Here is a 19,810-nt window from a genome sequence, read left to right on the forward strand (position 1 = left end):
CGTGTTTTTATATTGCGGTTTTGTGTTGTAACCGGCCTGAGACCTGCAGGTATAGGATGGTATACAAATTGAATTATTTATTATTATTATTATTATTATTATTATTATTATTATTATTAACAACAACAACTCCCATCAGCACCAGCAAGTGTGGTCTGGGTTGATGGAAGTTGTAGTTCGGCAACACCTGGGGGACCAAAGGTTACCCCTACCTGGTGCGCACACACACACACACACACACACACACACAAAGATAGCAGGTTGGATCCGTAGGTGTCCCTCCGCTGGGAGAAAGCCTCTTGCACTTAACAAAAGAGATGTTTACAACTTGGTGGAAGAGCAATGTGTGTGAGAAAACTGGCTCCCAAATCCCAGCATCTTCTTCCATTTGAACAAACTCTTATCTCCACTGGAGTATATTTGCTATTGTCCCTATCTTCCATATCCACTCTTCCTCATATTGTACCACAGCCCATTTCGCCCTCCCCTTGCCCTCTGCAAATAAATTTGCAAATGTGCCAAAAATCAAAGGCGGCAGCAAAAATTCATCTCCCCGGAGTGCCCACCACCATTCAACCACCCAAGTGATTAATTCCAAAAGGTATTAAGTATACATTTATTCATTCATTCATAAATATAAATTCATTTATTTCCTCAGTATACCCACTGAAAACCCAATTAATCAATCCAAAAAGGTATGAAAGATTAAAAAAATATATTTATTTATAAATTCATTCCTTTACCCCCCCCCAGTATAACCAACGATCAACAACCCAGCTAATTTTTGTTTTATTCCAAAGTGCATGCCATTGAAATCATTCCCAAGAGAATTGAAATCCAAGTTTTAATTGCCACTAATATATTCCTACACATAGAATCATTACTATCAATTGTATACTTGGAGTGGAGTTTACTTGCAGAAATTTAAGTAAAGCCATTTGTTTATCAATTAATTTGATTCTATTTTATTTATATATTTTTTAAATTTTCTTTTTTATAAGCTAGTGAGCATAAGCAGTGAGCATAAGCAGCTGATTCTACTCTGAGCAACAAACAGCCCCCAAAGCTCTTCCCCATCCCAAGCCCCACAAAAACAACCTAAACCAGGGGAAAAAGAATAACCAAAGAATAAGGCAACCCCATCCACACAATTTGTCCCAATAAAGAACCAGAAGTAATTTCCAATAATGCCAAAACTAAGGAACCTGAACACAACCAGTTTGGAGTAGTTCCCCACTAAGCCATGCCCACAAGTTTATTGTGAAGAGGGAGAACCAGGTACACCAGCTTGAACTCCATTGAGAAAAAAGTGAGATGATAAAAAGGCAATAAAATAAAAAGAAAGACTGCCAACAGTCCTTGGCATAGAGCCGGCTAAAATCCATCAGAAGATTCCAGATGGGTAAAAGAAAGTGCATAGTTAAACCGTGGACCTCATTCCCTCAGGAGGCAGCGATGGCCTCCAATTTGGATTGCTTTAAAAGAGAATTTGACAAATTCCTGAAGGAGAGGGCTTCTTATGGCTGTGCTCATCCTCTGAAGTTGGAGGCAGCTGTGCTTGTGAATTGCCAGAAACCACAGGAGGGGAGAGGACTCTTGTGCTTCAATCCTGCTTGCTGGTTTCCCACAGGTTTAATAATAATAATAATAATAATAATAATAATAATAATAATAAATACCCCACCCATCTGACTTGCCCCAGCCACTCTGGGCGGCTTCCAAAATACATTAAAACAATAAAACATTAAACTTTTTTTAAAAAAAAAAAACTTCCCCATACGGGGTGCCTTCAGGTGTCTTCTAAAGGTTATGTAGTTAGTTATGAGGGGAATTTTAAATAGGAGGTTGGCCACTGAGAGATCAGGATGTTAGGCCAGATGGGCCATGGGCCTTAAATCAAAAGAAGGGCCTTCAAGCCACCATGCTGTCTATTCCGCCTCCTACCAATAATCCCTATGTATTGTGCCACATAAAAAAAACACCCCATGCAAAGGACACACCAAAAAGTGACTCTGTTCCCTCCAGGCTCTGCTAAGGCTCCAAGGCAGGGAAGCAGGGAAGGCCAGGCCCAACCACTGAGCCACACTCCCCTGTTTCCAGCGCTTGCCAGCACCTCAGCACTAAGGCAGAGGAGGGCAGCAGATGAAATCCCTTCAAGTGCCGGTTGGAGGAGAGTTATGAACCCCTTGGGATAACTCGGGGGGGGGGGGGGCAGGTTGAGATTTAATGGTCTGACTCCGTAAAGCAGCTTCCTATGTTCCTAAATTCTATTATTCTAGGGGCAGACAGAAAAAAGGAGGGCTAGACCTGCTCAGAAGACAGTTGGAGTGGGATTAGAAATGGATATATTATGTCCGACCCTTTGGAGGGTGGTGGGAGAGGAATTGAGGGTGCAGCCCTATTCAGGACTTAAGACCCACTGAATAAGTAACAGGTGGGGCTACTGAATAAGCATGCACAGAAGTGCCTATCCTCACATCAGCAACTAGCATGACCAGCATTTAAAATACATACAGATGCACACACAATAAACAGTTGAAGCACACACACAGTCAGTGGCAGGAGGCGGGAAAGGGGAACACAACTGGGCAGGCTGTGTGTCAGGAGCTGGAGTCTGGGACAGGTCAGCAATAAAACACCCAACGTCAGTGAATAATAATAATAATAATTTATTATTTATACCCCGCCCATCTGGCTGAGTTTCCCCAGCCACTCTGGGCAGCTTCCAATCGAGTGTTAAAAACAATACAGCCTTAAATATTAAAAACGTCCCTAAACAGGGCTGCCTTCAGATGTCTTTTAAAGATAAGATAGCTGCTTATTTCCTTCACATCTGAAGCGAGGGCGTTCCACAGGGCAGGCGCCACTACCGAGAAGGCCCTCTGTCTGAAGATAACACATTATTCAAAGAAACCCAAACAGCGCAGGCCTAGTGATCCCAGCAACTCTTCCCAGTAGGTCTTGCCCCAATGAGGCAGTTGCGAGGACAGAAGGTCCCTGCCTTCCTGCCACTCTAAGGGTCCTGCTCCCTCAGGTCCTTCTCCAGCAGCCTAAGACTCCATTGTCTTGTCTCTCTTTGCTTTGCCCTCATCATCCCCCTCTTCTAAGTTCAGGGAGGCCAGCAGGGGAGGGAAGCTGGTGGCAGCAGGAGGGGGAGACCCCCTGGCTTCTTCAGCAGCCGGCCTCCCCTCTGCCTCTTGGCCTCCGCTTCTACCCCTGAGTCTCTGCCCCAGACGCTTCCTGCTCACTAAACCCTCTTCTTCCTTCAGCTTCAGACACCTCCTCCTTCCAGTCTTCTCCCTCTGGCCGCTCATCATCGTCCCACCACCAGCCCCCCAGCTCTGAGCCTTCTTCCCAGTTCCCCAGCTGTGCCTCCCACCATTCCTCTGCCTCCAGCCAGTCCGTGGCTCTGCAACAAGCGGAATCGGTCCCTGATATCCCAAAACAAAACTATTTAACTTGGGGTCAAAAATCATAGCTGAGCCAAATTTTCTCTAAAGCTATTAGGGTCTCTTTTTTGGGGGGGGGTAGTCTGAGGGGCTTCTGTGGGAAGGAATGGCAGCTGCCATGAGCACTGCTGCTGGTAAATTCACAAAAATACCACCCCACCCCCATTTCACCACTTGCAAATAGGATGACAACTGTTGCAGAGGGTGAAGGCATTTCCACTCAGTCCAGTCAAAAATCTCAACAAAAGGTGGACAGAGCTGGTGCCAAAGGAAGGCTATATGATCTATTGTTGGTTGTTGTTGTTATCTCCCCTTCACCAGGAGGTCCTAGAGCAGGTTATGGCAATTTATAACTGAGTTTTAAAAATAATTATATCAGTCACAAGACTCAAGTGGGTCATAAAACCATATGTTTTATTTAATTATTCTATTCATAATATTTATACACCACTTGATCGTTTTTTAAAAAAAAAACAACCCTCAAAGCAGTTTATAAAAAGAATGAAACAATAAAATTACAGATTAAAAACTATGAAAGCAACTATTTTTTTAAAAAAATTAAAATCAGCAATGAACTAAAAACAGATTAAAACACACATCGGCATTCTACATGTCTGGGTAAGCTTTTGTCTAAACAAAAATGTTTTTAGTAAACACCGAAAAGAGTGCCGCGAAAGTGCCTGCTCGATGTTGAATCAAAGCGGTCGAGTGGGATAAGGCAATCTCATGCTTGGAAACTTCTCGGGTGTCAAAAGCCAGGGGAAAGAGATACACAAGGATTGAGGCGCACAGCCACTTGGTGCCATCAGTATATGCAAATATCTGGCTCGTTTAAGACTATATGGAACCTTTATTCTCAAGTATGATGGAAGTCATAGATGGAGAGTACTTTTTTATTTTAAAAAATCTATTATTTGTAAAGGAAATCTTTGTATAATACTTTATTTTCCCTTGGGAGCTGCACTGTATCTTTGTACTTTGGTCTCAGCAGGCTGTGATGCTTTTTTTGGGGGGGGGGGAGCGGGGGAAACTGGAGCCTGCATGGCTTAGCCTGTCTCCTTAAGAAGAGAGATCCTAAGCAGAGTTTGGAAAACCAGCAACACAAAAAATAAGCTGATCAATTGCGCAAGGCAAGTGAAGGATGCTTCTCTGCCTTGCCACACCTCGCCTGCCCAGAGGGGGCAAGGGAGCACCTAACAGCTCCAGCAAGAGGGCATAGGAGCAGGGACTGGGGTCAACAAGGGGCCCCCTGCAGGGATGTGGGTCTCAGCAGGTGCCCAATATTGCCAAACCCTTGGCGCCACTTCTCATGCTCGGTACAGGCAGATGAGCATTGCCCACTGTCACCAGGCTGCCCCGGCAGTGCTCAGCCACAGGAAGGGCATGTTCTAAGAATCTAAGAGATGCGCTCAGATTGTGACAGGAAGGGCCAAGAGACTTTGCTAGTGCCCCACCTGTGGTGAGCGCAGACACCTAGAACATGTCCTAGAACCCTGTGCAGCATGCAGGGGGGTTGTGGCAGCTGAGTCCACATGGAAAAAGAGTGAGGTTAAGGCCCCCAAGAGTCTTCTGGTCCTCAAGATTCCATACTTGAAAATCTGAAACCACTGTGGGTTTGTTTGTTTTTTTAAAAAAGGTTGTATACCAGTATTTCTTATGAAACTGTGACCTCTAGTGGCTTGGTTCTGTACTAGGCAATCCTATTTCTAATGTGGATCGTTGCAATATCTATCATCTATCTATCTATCAATTGATATATGTATCGATCTATCTATCTCCATGGATCTGGGGAATCTTTGCCCTCTGAAGATGTGGAGCAAAACAATTTAACAGTAAGGAGAGGCATGCCTGAAAAATTAGCTCTCTATTGTTTGCAATATCCCACCGAGAATGGTGCTTTAGCTGTTTAAGTATAGCTCATTGTGGACCTGCATGAACACACTACTTAATTTCTATTTTAAAAAAGGTTTTGTTTTGCTTGCTGCATCTCAAAGATGTCTGAAAGCCAGACCATCTGAAGTGTGTGGTTGTCCACTGGGATCCCAAGAAGTCCATGTTATCACTTATATTTACTGTAGTTTGCCCCTATTTTTGTTATTGTTGCTGTTAATTGCATTTATATCCCAATTTTTCTCCAAGGAGCTCAAGGTAGCATATATAGTTTTCCCTCCTCTCATTTAATCCCCACTACAGCCCTTTGAGGTAAGTCAGATTGAGAGGCAGTGACAGGCACTCAAAGTCATGGCCAAATGTGGATTTGAAACCTAGTCTGTCAGATCTTAGTCCGACACTAACCGCTACTACTGCACTGGCTCTCAACATCTATTATGCATCTATTAAATCTTGCCCTCCCGTTTCTTGTCTTCCTTCGTATTTATGGAAATAACCTTACAAAAATAATAACAACACGGACTTGCCACCGCAAGGTGTGAGAGATCCCAGTTCTTTTTCTATTGTTACTTGTCCCTATTTAATGCACCATGCCTTGTCCCCCAACCCCACAGGTCGCTGTGCTGACTTGCAGATCCAGTTCACCGAAGCTGTCTCCACAGTTGCCGACCAGAAAGAACTGATTGCAAAACTGGAGCATGACCTCAGCACCATTCAGTCCATGTCTGCAATGCGCCGCCCCGACGCAGAGGTGAGTCCCCTTTAACCATTTGCTGCCCCCCATTTGCAGGAAAGTCAGCCACCAGGGGCCAAGCCTGATGAGACCCATTGATACCATTAGTCTTCTCCTCTGTGGAGAATTCCCCATTGATGTGAATGGCTACTAGCCCCCATGGCTAGCTGCTGGGAATCACAAGTGGAAAGAGTGCCTCCGAATAGCTGCGCTGCAGCGAGTGAACTAGACTGGGAACCAGGGTAGAGAGAAGTGCTTTAAATATTTGCATCCCCCTGTGTTTCCTATCCTATCAGCAGCTCCGTAAACCTCCTGTTTGTATTGGAAGAAAAGTTTCCAGTAGTGCAAATGGGAGCTTCACTTCCTATGCATAGAACAGGGGGCGGGGGGCACTCCAGAAAGGGACCTCAGTGGGGTGCAAAGCTTTAAAGCCCCTCTGCACCTTGGGCCTTGATTTGGACTGGGCAGGTGGATCCCTGCTATTTTCCTTCCTGTGAAACATTCTTCTCAGGACTCAGCTACATTAGTAAAGAAAAAGTGTTTTATATGCATTATAATAACAGTGAGATGCCAGCTGCCGCTGTGGAGTCCCGTCTCTCGCCAACGCGATTTCCCATAATAAAGTTTACAGTGCGTTTTCCTAAAATGCTTTTTCGACCCAGCCTTGCCGTTCCCAGCTGACTTGTCTCGTTTGGCTTTCAGCTAGTTCCCAACCTGCCCTGTTGTTTCATTCTGCATAATAATTCATTACGCATAAATTGAATGCATAATAGATGTAATACACACACACACACACACACACAAAGATGGCATATTGTATGGCAAAACTACCCATTTCAAATACAAACCACTCTATGCAAAATTATCCCATGCTTCCTGAAACCTGGTTGTTCAAAGCAAGGCATAGGACGTCTTCAGAACATGTCTTACTTGAACCCATAGGTGGCCCAGTGGGAGCCAAGTTCAAAATGGCAGGCAGTAGGAGGAGCCAGATGCAAAATGGTGGCCAGGAGAGTGGAGTTAGCTACCCTCTGCACCCAATGAAGCCATGCCCCGGGATGAGCTGCGTATACAAGTTCCAATCCACAGTTTAGTTATTACAGATCAGGGATGCTAATTTCGTTCTTGCTGTTAAATCAGGAGGTGCAAATAATCCACCAGGAGATCCCAATCGGCTGAGGCGCTATAATATCAGCAATAGCATCTCGGCTCCTATGAGTATCTTGTCATGAACGGAAAGAAGAGCAAACTCTCCCATGTCGTTCCTGCATCCATATTCTCCTTTTCTCCTTCCTTCCCAAAGGGTGCCGCCATTCAAAACCTTGAGAACATCCCTGAGCCCATCAAAGAGGCAACAGCGCTTTTCTATGGTAAGCAATTAGCCAGCAGATGGAGACTCTGTTTGCCCAGGCCGTGGGTGAGATTGCTCTTCTGTAGGAAGCATTTTGCTGCCTGGCTCAGTCTCCAACTACCAGAGTCCTTTTGGTGACCTCAACAGGAGGCAGTGATGCTTTCTTATGTTTTAATCAGGTGAGGTAGGAGGTCAGAAACTCTCATAGGTTCTCTAAGGGTTGTTTCTCCCCCCAAAAAAGCAGGGGGAGGGGAAAGCCGGTAGGGAATAGCCAGCTAAGTTATGATGAAAAATGGCAGAGTGGGCGGGGGGGAATCATTGTTGGTGAAAAGCAAAGAATAAAAGAAAGCAAGAGAGTTCAAAGAGATGTACATAGCCATTTACTGACTGCAGTGAATGACCTTGGTATGTACATAGCCATTTACTGACTGCAGTGAATGATCTTGGTATAAGCCCACAGGAGTGCTGTGGGTTTCAACGTTTTTCCTGTAATCCGACCTGTTTCCTAGGCTACCCACCATCGGCAAGCACCCCGATTCCAGAGGGCCAGATGGACTCCCTCCTCTCCATCATCTCCAGCCAGAGGGAGCGCTTCCGAGCACGCAACCACGAGTTAGAAGCGGTAAGGATCCCTGGAGGGCAGCAGGGGCTTGGGCTGGCCCCACGGGCCCTGCCGGTTCTTGGGCCGTGCAGCCAGGGGTCATCACAGCTGGGCCAACATCTTGAAAAGGCTATCCTGGCCAAGCACAAGGCAGTGGAAATGAAAATGGAGATCTGATCAAACGAGTCTCTTTGGGACCCTGCTATGGGGAAGTATCCATCAGACTGCGTCTCTTGAAAACCTTATGCTGCCGGTCATTCTGATGATCATTCTGCACTGCTTTTGATGTTTTCATATTGCTGTGCGCTGCCCTGATAGTTCATGAGAGGGCAGTATATGAATACTTTTCTGAATATAAGCAAATGCATTCATAGCGAGTTTTCCAAGGGTGGGACTTGTGTATTTCCAGAAACACAGGCCTGCCTCTGAACAGGGCAGGTAGTTGATGATATTATTATTATTATTATTATTATTATTATTATTATTATTAGGCTATGTTTACTGCCCTTGGCTCCTTTCAGGAAGGAGGGGGCAGGACATAAATTTAATAAATAAATGAAGAAGAGCTATGCAAAAAGTGAGCGCTCACGTTGTTATACTATGGAAGCTTCCATCTCCGTGCAGAGCTTGTGCCTTTTATCAGGAGCTCAGACAGGCCTGATTCTAACCCTTTTCTTTCTCTGTTCTGGCAGGAGAACCGGATGATGCAGCATACAATGCAGGCCCTCCAAAGCGAGCTGGACAACCTGAGAGCCGACAACATCAAGCTGTATGAGAAGATTAAGTTCCTGCAAAGCTATCCCGGACGGGTCAGTGGGCCGCCCTGTCAAGAATGGCATTACGTTTGTTTATGAAAGGGCTGTCTTAAGTCATCTAGCCGCTGGAGATGTAATAGGGACAATGCTTCTTTCAAACATATGTTCTTACAATGTCCTACATTGGTAACTTTTTGGCAGAGAGTAATAGAAATGATCAATGCAACTGTACAAAATAATCTTATATTTGCAGGGAAATATCCTTTTCAGTTATATGTATAAATTTGCATATGCAAATCTACTGTAAATCTACACACACACACACACACACCCTTTTTTCTTTTTTGGTGATGTCTAAGTGAATCTCCTTGGGAAAGGTTCCAGGGAAGAGGCGGCCTCACTTGGATGGTTTGCAAAGCGGTTTTTCACAATTATTTTGACAGCCGGCTTCAGCGTAGCAGCAGTTCACACAGGGCCTGTCCTTGCGCCACTGATTCAGCACACCTTGGCTGGCAGTGCATTAATGTGTTGAATGAACTGGCCCCCAACCAGGGAATGGCAGGATCTGGTCATGGAATCCTGTGGAGCCATTTTGCACACACACACCCCGGGAAACAGTGGGTGCTTTTCATTCTCTAGATCAGCTTCCACTGCACCCAGTGCTGATACCAAGGTGAAGAAGGCAGGTGGAGGGATTTTCTTTTGGTTAGCTTTCCCTTTTTTGCTATGGTGCCAGCGGGTTCCCACATGCACGACCTTTTCAGAGACAGGGTAGTATATAATCACAAATTAAAGTAATTTAGTTGGCTTGGAGGCCACTTTCCCAGCCCCAACCCGTTTGCACAACCTTTTAACGTTTTGCAAGAGCAAAGTTCTTCGGCTTTCATCATGCAGCGCTGGTCCTCCACACATCCAGGAGAGAGAGCTCTTCCCTTTCCCAAGTAACCCAGTGGCTTCAGGGAATCCGCTTGCTGAGAGAGCATGTGCCAACTTGAGAAGAGAAGGGCAGAGCAAAGCGCTTTGCTTCAGTGTTTTCCAGCACCACCCTGTTTATTGCATGACGTCTCTTGCCATTGGCTCTGCTCCAGGTGTGCTTCTCAGCATCCCAACTGTCAAAAGGAGGGTGGCCCAAAACTCATCTCATATCACACACACACACACACACACAGGAGAGCATCACCACAGAAAGGGCAAACATATGCATAAAGATCACACAGGCTAATTGATATAAATAGGTGTGGAATTACAAATAATTTAATTTAAACAGAAATACAGGGACACGGGTGGCGCTGTGGGTTAAACCACAGAGCCTAGAACTTGCCGATCAGAAGGTCGGCAGTTCGAACCCTCGCGATGGGGTGAGCTCCCGTTGCTCGGTCCCTGTTCCTGCCAACCTAGCAGTTCGAAAGCACGTCAAAGTGCAAGTAGATAAATAGGTACCACTCCAACGGGAAGGTAAATGGCATTTCCGTGCGCTGCTCTGGTTCGCCAGAAACGGCTTAGTCATACTGGCCACATGACCCAGAAGCTGTACGCCGGCTCCCTCGGGCAGTAAAGCAAGATGAGCACCGCAACCCCAGAGTCGGCCACGACTGGACCTAATGGTCAGGGGTACCTTTACCTTTACCTTTACCTTTACAGTGCATTCACCCTAGTGGGGAGGAATGTGCTGCACCAGATGAGCTGTGTGTCTTCTCTGTCTGCTGCCCAGCTGTTCCCTGTTGATTTGCAACTGCAAGGCCCCTCCTGCCGGTACTCCCTTCTTACGGCTCTTTAAGAAGGCTCTTTAAGATTCTGAACTGGGAGCCAATGGCCCTCCAGACATTCTTGGACTCCCAACTCACATTGGCCCCAGCCTGCCTGGACCAGTGGTCAGGAGCAGTGTGATTTGTAGTCCAACAACATCAGGGCGGGGGCACAGGTTGCCCATCCCTGAAACACAGGATGCCTTCAAATAGAGTGCTTTTCCTCTGATAGCCCTTGAAATAGAGAACTGTAAAGGTGGCCTAGTTAGCAGGAACCACACTAGTTTCTTGGTGACACACTGGGGAAAGTTTGCTTGCCCTTTGGGGACTAGATCAGGGGTCAGCAAACTTTTTCAGCAGGGGGCCGGTCCACTGTCCCTCAGACCTTGTGGGGGGCCAGACTATATTTTTTTTGGGGGGGGTGGAATGAACAAATTAATATGCCCCACAAATAAGCCAGAGATGCATTTTAAATAAAAACACACATTCTATTCATGTAAAAATACCAGGCAGGCCCCACAAATAACCCAGAGATGCATTTTAAATAAAGGGACACATTTTACTCATGTAAAAACACACTGATTCCTGGCCCATCCGTGGGCCGGATTTAGAAGGCGATTGGGCCGGATCTGGCCCCCGGGCCTTAGTTTTCCTACCCATGCCCTAGATGCTTTGATTTGGGGCAGGCAGTGAAGCTTGAATCTCCCTCCCGCTCTGTCGTGCACAAAGACATGCACCTACTTGCTCGCTTAGGTTGCTAAATGTCCCCCCCTCCCCAATCTGCACTAACTTTCTGCTTCCTCCAGAGAAGGATTGAGCCTGGGACTTTTTCTGCATGCAGAGCAGCTGCTCTGCTGCTGAGCAACAGCTCTGAAAGAACCATGGCATTCAAAGTGAGGCAGTAGCTTTGTGACGACTGCTTCCACACATCTGGGAGCAAACACGCATCCACAGCCTCACCCTGACTTCCGTGTTTGGGTCTCTTCTAGGGCAGTGGCAGTGACGACACTGAGCTCCGCTACTCCACCCAGTATGAAGAGCGCCTGGACCCCTTCGCCTCCTTCAGCAGGAAGGTAAGAGAGGCTCTCGTATGGAGCTGCGGGAGGGAAGGGAAAGAAGGGCTTAGAAATACAGACGTACCTTGGAAGTTGAACGGAATCTGTTCCGGAAGTCCGTTCAACTTCCAAAACGTTTGACCTCCAAGGTGTGGCTTCTGATTGGCTGCAGGAAGCTCCTGCAGCCAATCGGAAGCCGTGGAAGCCCCACCAGATGTTCAGCTTCCAAAAGAATGTTCAAAAACCAGAACAATCACTTCTGGTCTTCAATTGTTCAGGAGCCAAAATGTTCGGCAACTAAGTCATTCAAATTCCAAGGTACGACTGTACTACATTTCCTAGGTGATGGCTATCAGCCACCTTCAACCAGTGCTCCACCACTGTTTTATTTTTTTCCCCCATTACATCTTGTTGAGCTACATCTTGTTTATCTGGGGCAACCCTGCCAGATGGGTGGGGTGTAAAGAATAAAATTGTTGTTGTTACTACTATTATTACTAACTTTAATTACTGCAAGAGCACTTCTAGGGGTATGCGGTGTTCCTACAGCAGCAATCTCAGCCACCCTGGTGATGCCCCTATGCCCGGCTGGCAGGCAGGCATTAGTGGGCCCATTTTACAGACGGCAAACTAAGCTTGGAGAATAACATCTTGACCTCGAGTCTGTTCACATTTAAGCACTGGGTAAATTTAAGTGGGCTTGTTAGATCATGGGCTGATGTTGGCATTGCAGTTGAGGCATGGCCGATTTCAGTTTTTCCTTTCACTTTTCTATCTCTGCTTTGTGTTCATTTGTACTCAGGAGCGCCAGAGGAAGTACCTGAGTCTCAGCCCGTGGGATAAGGCCACTCTTAGCATGGTAAGACAAGCACTGACGCTCTGTCCTCTCCCATCTGATGTGGAGGAACACTGACCTAGGCCACATTCACACCAGACATTGAAAGCAGTGTGATACCGCTTTAAACAGTTATGGCTTCGCCCCAAAGAATGATGGGAGCTGTAGTTTGTTAGGGATGCTCAGAGTTGTTAGGAGAACCCTCTATTCCCCTCACAGAGCTACAATTCTCAAAAGTTCCCAGGGAAAAGGAACTTGTCTGGGAATTGTCACTTGGTAAGGGGAATAGGGGACACGGGTGGCGCTGTGGTCTAAACCACAGAGCCTGGGGCTTGCTGATCAGAAGGTCGGCGGTTCGAATCCCCGCTACGGGGTGAGCTCCCATTGCTCGGTCCCTGCTCCTGCCCACCTAGCAGTTTGAAAGCACATCAAAGTGCAAGTAGATAAATAGGTACCACTCCAGCGGGAAGGTAAACAGCATTTCCGTGCGCTGCTCTGGTTCGCCAGAAGCGGCTTTGTCATGCTGGCCACATGACCCAGAAGCTGTCTGCGGACAAACACCGGCTCCCTCGGCCTATAGAGCAAGATGAGTGCTGCAACCCCAGAGTCATCTGTGACTGGACCTAACGGTCAGGGGTACCTTTACCTTAAGGGGAATAGGGAGGGTCTCCTGACAACTTTCAGACGAGGCAACCAGAACGGGATGTGGTTTTCCGGAGGCAGCTACATCACAGGTTTATATAAAGTCAATTTGATCCCGGTTGTTAGCAAGTGTGCATTCCTCATGCATGGAGAAGAGAAGGCCGTGGGTCACTGGGACCGGCCTGGCCTGGCCAAGAACGACAAGCCCTTATTTCACAGCTGATGTCCGTGTGTGTCTGCACTGAAACGCGAGGCCCAACAGGTGTGCGCCGTCACCAGTTGCCCTGCCGTCCTTGTGTACTGATGTCACCAGGCCTGGCATGCCAGGAAGATCATATTTGCCTCTGAAGGCAATCCTGTCCCATAGTTTGGACAGAACTGGCAGCCCATGTTGCTTTGGAAATACCCAGAGGAGGGAAACAGATGTTCGGAGAGGTCTGGGCTGGTTGCCAGCAGAGTTTGCACCAGCTGTGACCTGCTTCATACATGGATACACAAAGCCGCTTTTCCCTGAGTCAGCCCACTGGTCCACTTAGCTTACTGTCGCCTGCTCTGACTGGCAGCACCTCTCCACAGCCTGCAAACCCTTTCTTAATAACTTGGTGCGAACCTATAGTGTGCAGCCATGCTTGGAATGCTGTGTGCAGTCCTGGTCACTTCGCTTCAAAAAGAGCTGGGAGAAAGGTTCAGAAAAGGGCAAGTAAAATGATCAAGGGCAGTGGAACAACTCTCTTATGTGGAAAAAAAATCAAAATTTGAGGTTTTTTCGCCTAAAAAATAGGCTAGTAAGTTGAGGAGGCAACATGTTTGAGTTATAGGCAGCAGTTAAGCATGGTGCAGAGAAAGTAGACAGAGAGATGTTTTCTCTACCTCATAATACTAGAACCCAGCCGTGCTAGCCAAGGATCTGAGCAAGGGAGAGTCAGGACAGACAAAAGAATAGGTCTTTTCAGTGGTGGCTCCTCACTTGTGGAATGCTCTCCCCAGGAAGGCTCGCCTGGCACCTTCGTTACATAACTTCAGGTTGCAGGCAGAAACATTCCTCTTCTCCCAGGCCTCTGGCTAATTCAACAGTCTATGGTATGGTAGGAAGGGGCATTGTTTTCGTTTGGTACGATGGTATGTATTGTTATATTTTAAACCACCCTGTGATCTTCAGATGAAGGGCGGTATAAAATTTTAATAAATATGAACAAGAATAATAAATGAACTTGCCTAATTTGTATAGGGTGGCATACATTTTGTTTTTCATCGGCAGAATTTTTTATTTATTGATTTTTCTGAAGAGAGTACTTATGCCTAACCCTGTCTTCTTTTGGTGCACCTGCAGGGAAGATTCATCCTCTCCAACAAAACGGCCCGCACAATTGCCTTTTTCTACACTCTTTTCTTGCATTGCCTTGTTTTCCTGGTAAGTCTGTGGCTTGCGCTCTCTCTCTCTCTCTCTCTCTCTCTCTCTCTCTGATATCCTCCTGCCTTTGGAAATAGTCTGTAGTTCAGCCTTGACAAACCTGGTGCCCTTAAGTTGCTTTATTTGTTTTAGAGCATTTGTACCCCTATCTCCAGCCAGAAAGGGCTCTCGCAGTGGCTTGCATACCTTCGGTTACTGGGAACCCAAAACCCCCAGGCACCCACTTGATTGGACCTCAAAGCCTGAATCTCTGTTGACGCAGGAAGGATGTTGCAGGGGGAACCTGAGCAAAGAGGATCATTGTGGGGTGGGGTGGGGGTTCCCACTCTCAGTTGAACAATTAACAGACTGCCTTTACTTTCTCAGGTTCTCTACAAAACGGCTTGGAGCGAGAGCGTGGGCAGAGACTGTGCCGCCTTCTGTGCAAAGAAGTAGGTATCTGAGGAGCCGCCTTCCCAGTTCTCTCCTTCAGTCTACCACGTAGATGCTTCTTCAGCTTCTGCAAACATGCCTTTCACTCTGCAAATGTGAAAATCAGGGCTGCAGGTGTCGAGTCAGTTGAGCCAATCCGTCGCTGGCGGTTTGAAGCAGGTCCGGGGGCGGACACGCTTCCTGCCCCACGTCTCGGTACTCCCCCCACCAACCCACATCCATATGTTGAACTTTGGTCATCTACATATGAACAACCCCCTAGGGCAGGGCCGGTTCAAGACATTTTGGCATTTGAGGCGAACCACAAAATGCTGCCCCCTCTCCTCCCTGCCAGAGAAGAAGGGGCAAATCCCCGGAGTGGTTTAGAAGCAACTCCTCTTGCCAGGGAACTTTGGGAGCTGTATCTCTGTGAGAGGAAGAGAATGGTCTCCTATCCACTCTCAGTACCCTTAAATGACACTTCCCAAATTTATTTAAAGAGATATGATTCTGCTCTCCATGTGTGGGGCAGAAGGGGCCTGGTGCTGGATGCTGTCATCCTCGGGAAGGCCTGACCTTGCACCACTGCCCCTGCCATCATCTATTGGTGTTGCCCCTCATATGGTCAGCCTGTCAGGGTCAGGGGCTTGGCTTTTTGTCACTCTGCCTTTTATGGGGCACAATATAGATTCACACCAAGGTGTGCTGATCCGGTTGCTTTCCTCTCTTTCAGATATGCCGACCACCTGCACAAGTTCCACGAGAACGGCGAGAACGGGGATATGTGGCAATGAAGGCCCTGACTAGAAACCGCCGCCCCCCACCCCCCCTTACTGGAGCCAATTCCATTTCCAGCCCAGAAAGGTTTAATCCCAGTGCTGTTCTGCCCCTATTCCTTCTCCTTCAAGGACAACGTTGTTCACAGGCTCAGGCTGGAGGCAAAAAAATATCTAGAGAGTGATACAACAGTTTCGCAAAGCTGACTCAAGCTGATGCACTTGATTTCTCCTTGGTTGTCTCCAGCAGTAACTATCTGTCAAAAATGCTTATAAATTCGGCAGATTTAGGGCTGGTTCAGACATTCCCCAGCTCAATAGGATATGCCTTGCCTGCTCTTGGGGACTCATCAATTCACACAGAAATTATAAACTTGACTCAAGCTGTCCGCAGAAACAGCTGCAGGCACTCCAGTCTGAGAATTACGTCTCAGAAGCTGCAGTTCCATCCATGGGTAGTCTTCTCTTTTCAGATTTGTCCAGCTACACCCCACGGATGTGGATTTTGAACGTCTGAACCAGGCTCCCAGACATTTTACATTTAAGTCTGCCTTAGCACTGGGAGTTAATTCACAGAGGGGTTTTATACAACCTTTTAAGCCAACAGGAAGCCAGTGGTTTCATTCAGATGCAACACTGCCTGATTCTTCAAACCATAGTTTGGGAATGTGTGTGCCTGGCTTGTTAGAAAACTTCCTGGTTTCTCCAAACCAGACCTCCAAGCCAGGCTTGCAAAGCACAGTCTAATCCTGTGAGTCTTAATGCACTTCAGCAGACTGGCCAGCTCCTTCGATGCCAGAGGTTCCTCCTGTGCTTTTTGACAAAAGAAATTTAACAGCTCTGGGACATGGAAAAAGCTGCATTGGTTGAGCAAGAGAAGGAACCAGTACACACCTGACAGTACTGGAAATGCTTCTCATGCAACAAAATTTTCCCCCTTGGCAGAGTGTGCTGCAAACCACAAGGGCTGGTTTGTGTTGGTTTTACATATTCCTGAAATGGGCCCACAGTGGGAAGCCACAGCTCCTTGCTGCAATCCATCTGCAGGGCAGGTTTCCCCACGGAATTGTTTGTGAAGCAGCAGTTAATCCTGCTGCAAAAAAAAAGGGACCCAAATAATGTTGTGTAGAGGGATTTAAGGATAGTTTTGCTGGAGGCTTTAGCAAACTTGGGAAAACAAACATGGGAGAAAGGTGGCTTATCTGCTTTGTAACTGCTGCAGTAAACATTCTTCCTTTTGCGTGGTAGGCAGGAACTTTCTGTTGCAGAATTCCCTTCCTGTTTCTTGTTATTATTGAATTAAGAGGTTGTTCAATCCTGTTGTTTAATCGAGTAATGCAGTTGAGGGAAGAAGTGGTGGTCAAATGGATTGTGGCTTTTGAAAGCCTCTCGGAGCGGTTTCTTCAATTTCAAATGTACCAGTGTTCTCAACTGCCTCCGAAAATCCCCCAAATTGAGTTTTCATAGTAAAGGTTTGATTTTGTAGTTGAAGGTGGGTGATGCAGATTGGGAAACCAATTATCCCCCCCCTTTCCTCTTCCTATGATTATTTAAACTGCTTCTGGTGTGCGTAAATTGGTCTCTCCCCCCCCCCCTTCCCTCTGCCTGCAAAGCAAAATCCTTTCCAGTAGAAATAAATGCTTGGAAGATGAATTGGACTCCCGTGTACTCTGTTGGGCGTCAGTGTTGGAGGCCTGGAAAAAAATGGCAGGCAGTTGAGCCAATTGGCTTGGGAGCCGAGAGACCAACCCCAGATGGCATGAAACTGAATGGAATGGGAACCCAACAGATCGTGGAATTGCAGAGTTCTTAGGGACACAGAGGGTCATCTTCTAGTCCAGGGGTCAGCAACCTTTTTCAGCCGTGGGCCAGTCCACCGTCCCTCCAACCTTGTGGGGGGGCAGACTATATTTTGGAAAATAAATAATGAACGAATTCCTATGCCCCACAAATAACCCAGAGATGCATTTTAAGTAAAAGGACACATTCTACTCATGTAAAAACACGCTGATTCCCAGACTGTCCACGGGCCGGATTGAGAAAGCAATTGGGCCACATCTGGCCCCCAGGCTTTAGGTTGCCTACCCCTGTTCTAGTCCTTTCCCCCATGAATGGGATGCAGAGCAGAGAAGAGGCAGGAATGCTTAACTCTCTCTTCACCACTGCCACTTTACTGCTGCCCCACTCCCAACGTATAAGCAGTGCTTTTGGAAACCACAGGAACTAAGAAAGCACACTGACTCCACAAGCAAAGTCAATCCTCTGTCAGCCTCAGCAAAACAGAGGGGATTCATTGCCCTGAAACCCTGGCCTACCTGGTAGCAAGTCAGTATTGCCAAGTTCACAGGTCAGGAAACACAGTTCAGGGTCAAACCAAGCAGCCAAGCCCAAGTCCAGCAGTCAGGATACAGGCCAGAGTCAAACCCAAAGGACAGTCCCATAGAGGTCCAGGAGCATCCAAGGTCCCTCAATGTGGGCAGTTGAACAGACACAGCACCTCATCTCTGCTTCCCTTTTGTACTTTGCATGCTGATTGCATGCTCATCTAGGATTGATGATGCAAGTGACCCTCACCTGTCCTGCCCTGGAGTCTACTCCAGCTGAGGAATCGCACCCCTTCTTGCAGAACTAGTGAGCCTCACCTGGGCTATGGGCATTTGTCTGTCTCAGCCTCCTAGAGTGTCCCTTCCACTGCTCCCTACACCTCAGAGGCCACCGTGTTCATAGAGACAGAAGCCCCTCTGGTTCTGGTGATGGGTCCTGCTATTCTGGTTCCTGTGCACTGGCCTCCATCCCCTCAGCAACTAAAGCCAAAAAAAATAAAAGTACAGTCGCACCTTGGGTTGAAGTAGCTTCAGGTTGAATGTTTTCGGGTTGCGCTCCGCGGCGACCTGGAAGTAATGGAGCGCGTTGCTTCCAGGTTTCACCGCTCACGCATGCACAGACGCTAAAAATGACGTCATGCGTGGAAGCAGCGAATTGCGACCCACACAGGTGCTGGTTGTGTTCACTTCAAGATGCAAACGGGGCTCTGGAACGGATCCCATTCGCATCCAGAGGTACCACGGTAGAAGGGAATGTCTAGAACCAAACATATAGGTATAAACTTCCATACCAAAATCAGACTTACTAAATTACTATCAGAAGGTTCCAAGTAATATCATAAAAAGACTCCATTTCTCAATGAAGACTTTTATTGTTGTCTGCCCTCTCTGGTTCTCTCCAAATAAATAAACTTAACCATGCTGTGTCCCAGATTTTACTTATCCATTCGCTCATGGATGATGTTCTCATCCCCCCCCCCCCCAATTGACAAATAATTACTATTCTGACAGCAGTTAAAAGCTGTTGCATCCATTCCCTATCCTATTGGTACCGTTTCGTTAACATATCCATTCAGTAAACAGAAGGGATCCCTGGGCAAAGTGTGGCCAGTTAATACTTCAGTGTCCATTGCTATACAGTGGTACCTCAGGTTACGAACTTAATTCGTTCTGGAGGTCCGTTGTTAACCTGAAACTGTTCTTAACTTGAGGTACCACTTTAGCAAATGGGGCCTCCTGCTGCCACCATGCCACCGCCACACAATTTCTGTTCTCATCCTGAAGCAAAGTTCTTAACCCGAGGTACTATTTCTGGGTTAGCGGAGTCTGTAACCTGAAGCGTCTGTAACCCGAGGTACCACTGTATATTCCAATAATTTTCTAAATTATGTACATGTCCAGAATATGTGCCATATTGCAGCATTTGCAGCTTTCATTTTATTATTTTTCTCTGTCTTCCTTATGCGACTTTTTGCTGCAAACCCGAACTTAATACAGTTCAGGAAATCTGCTCTAAGGAAGGACTTGCGTCTTGTAAACAGGACTGATGCAAAGCAGCCTCAGAGAAAAGTGAGGAATGGAAACTGGAAGCACCATGTGGCTATTTACTGGGCAGGATCTCCCTTCCTCTTAGCTGCAGCATCTTATCATCCCATTTCCTCTTTCTAAATAACTTTGCAACAAGTGACTCTGCTCCGAGATGTCTGGCATCAACAGCGTCTGTTTTCCTTGGCAAACCTTCACCATCCTTAGACCTGCAGAGTGGGGAGATCAGTTGCCTAGCAAGGGACTGTCAGATTGGGTGATGTTCAAGGTACTTTGTAAAATTAGTT

The 19,810-nt window shown here is 46.9% G+C and overlaps 1 protein-coding gene across 1 annotated transcript in view; it reads left to right on the plus strand.

The window, feature by feature from the left end:
• CUX1 (cut like homeobox 1) overlaps positions 1–17,307 on the plus strand; it is a 259,810-nt gene extending 242,503 nt beyond the window's left edge. The window contains exons 15-23 of the mRNA XM_083714295.1: positions 5,954–6,090; positions 7,376–7,442; positions 7,933–8,045; positions 8,717–8,833; positions 11,514–11,597; positions 12,382–12,438; positions 14,387–14,467; positions 14,834–14,898; positions 15,612–17,307. Of these exons, the coding sequence (XP_083570421.1) occupies positions 5,954–6,090; positions 7,376–7,442; positions 7,933–8,045; positions 8,717–8,833; positions 11,514–11,597; positions 12,382–12,438; positions 14,387–14,467; positions 14,834–14,898; positions 15,612–15,672 (782 nt within the window). The 3' untranslated portion in view covers positions 15,673–17,307. The remainder of the gene's footprint in view (positions 1–5,953; positions 6,091–7,375; positions 7,443–7,932; positions 8,046–8,716; positions 8,834–11,513; positions 11,598–12,381; positions 12,439–14,386; positions 14,468–14,833; positions 14,899–15,611) is intronic.
• Positions 17,308–19,810: the final 2,503 nt, after the last annotated feature.

This window comes from Podarcis gaigeae (genome assembly GCF_964106915.1).
Source record: "Podarcis gaigeae genome assembly, chromosome: 15".
Taxonomy (NCBI): domain Eukaryota; kingdom Metazoa; phylum Chordata; class Lepidosauria; order Squamata; family Lacertidae; genus Podarcis; species Podarcis gaigeae.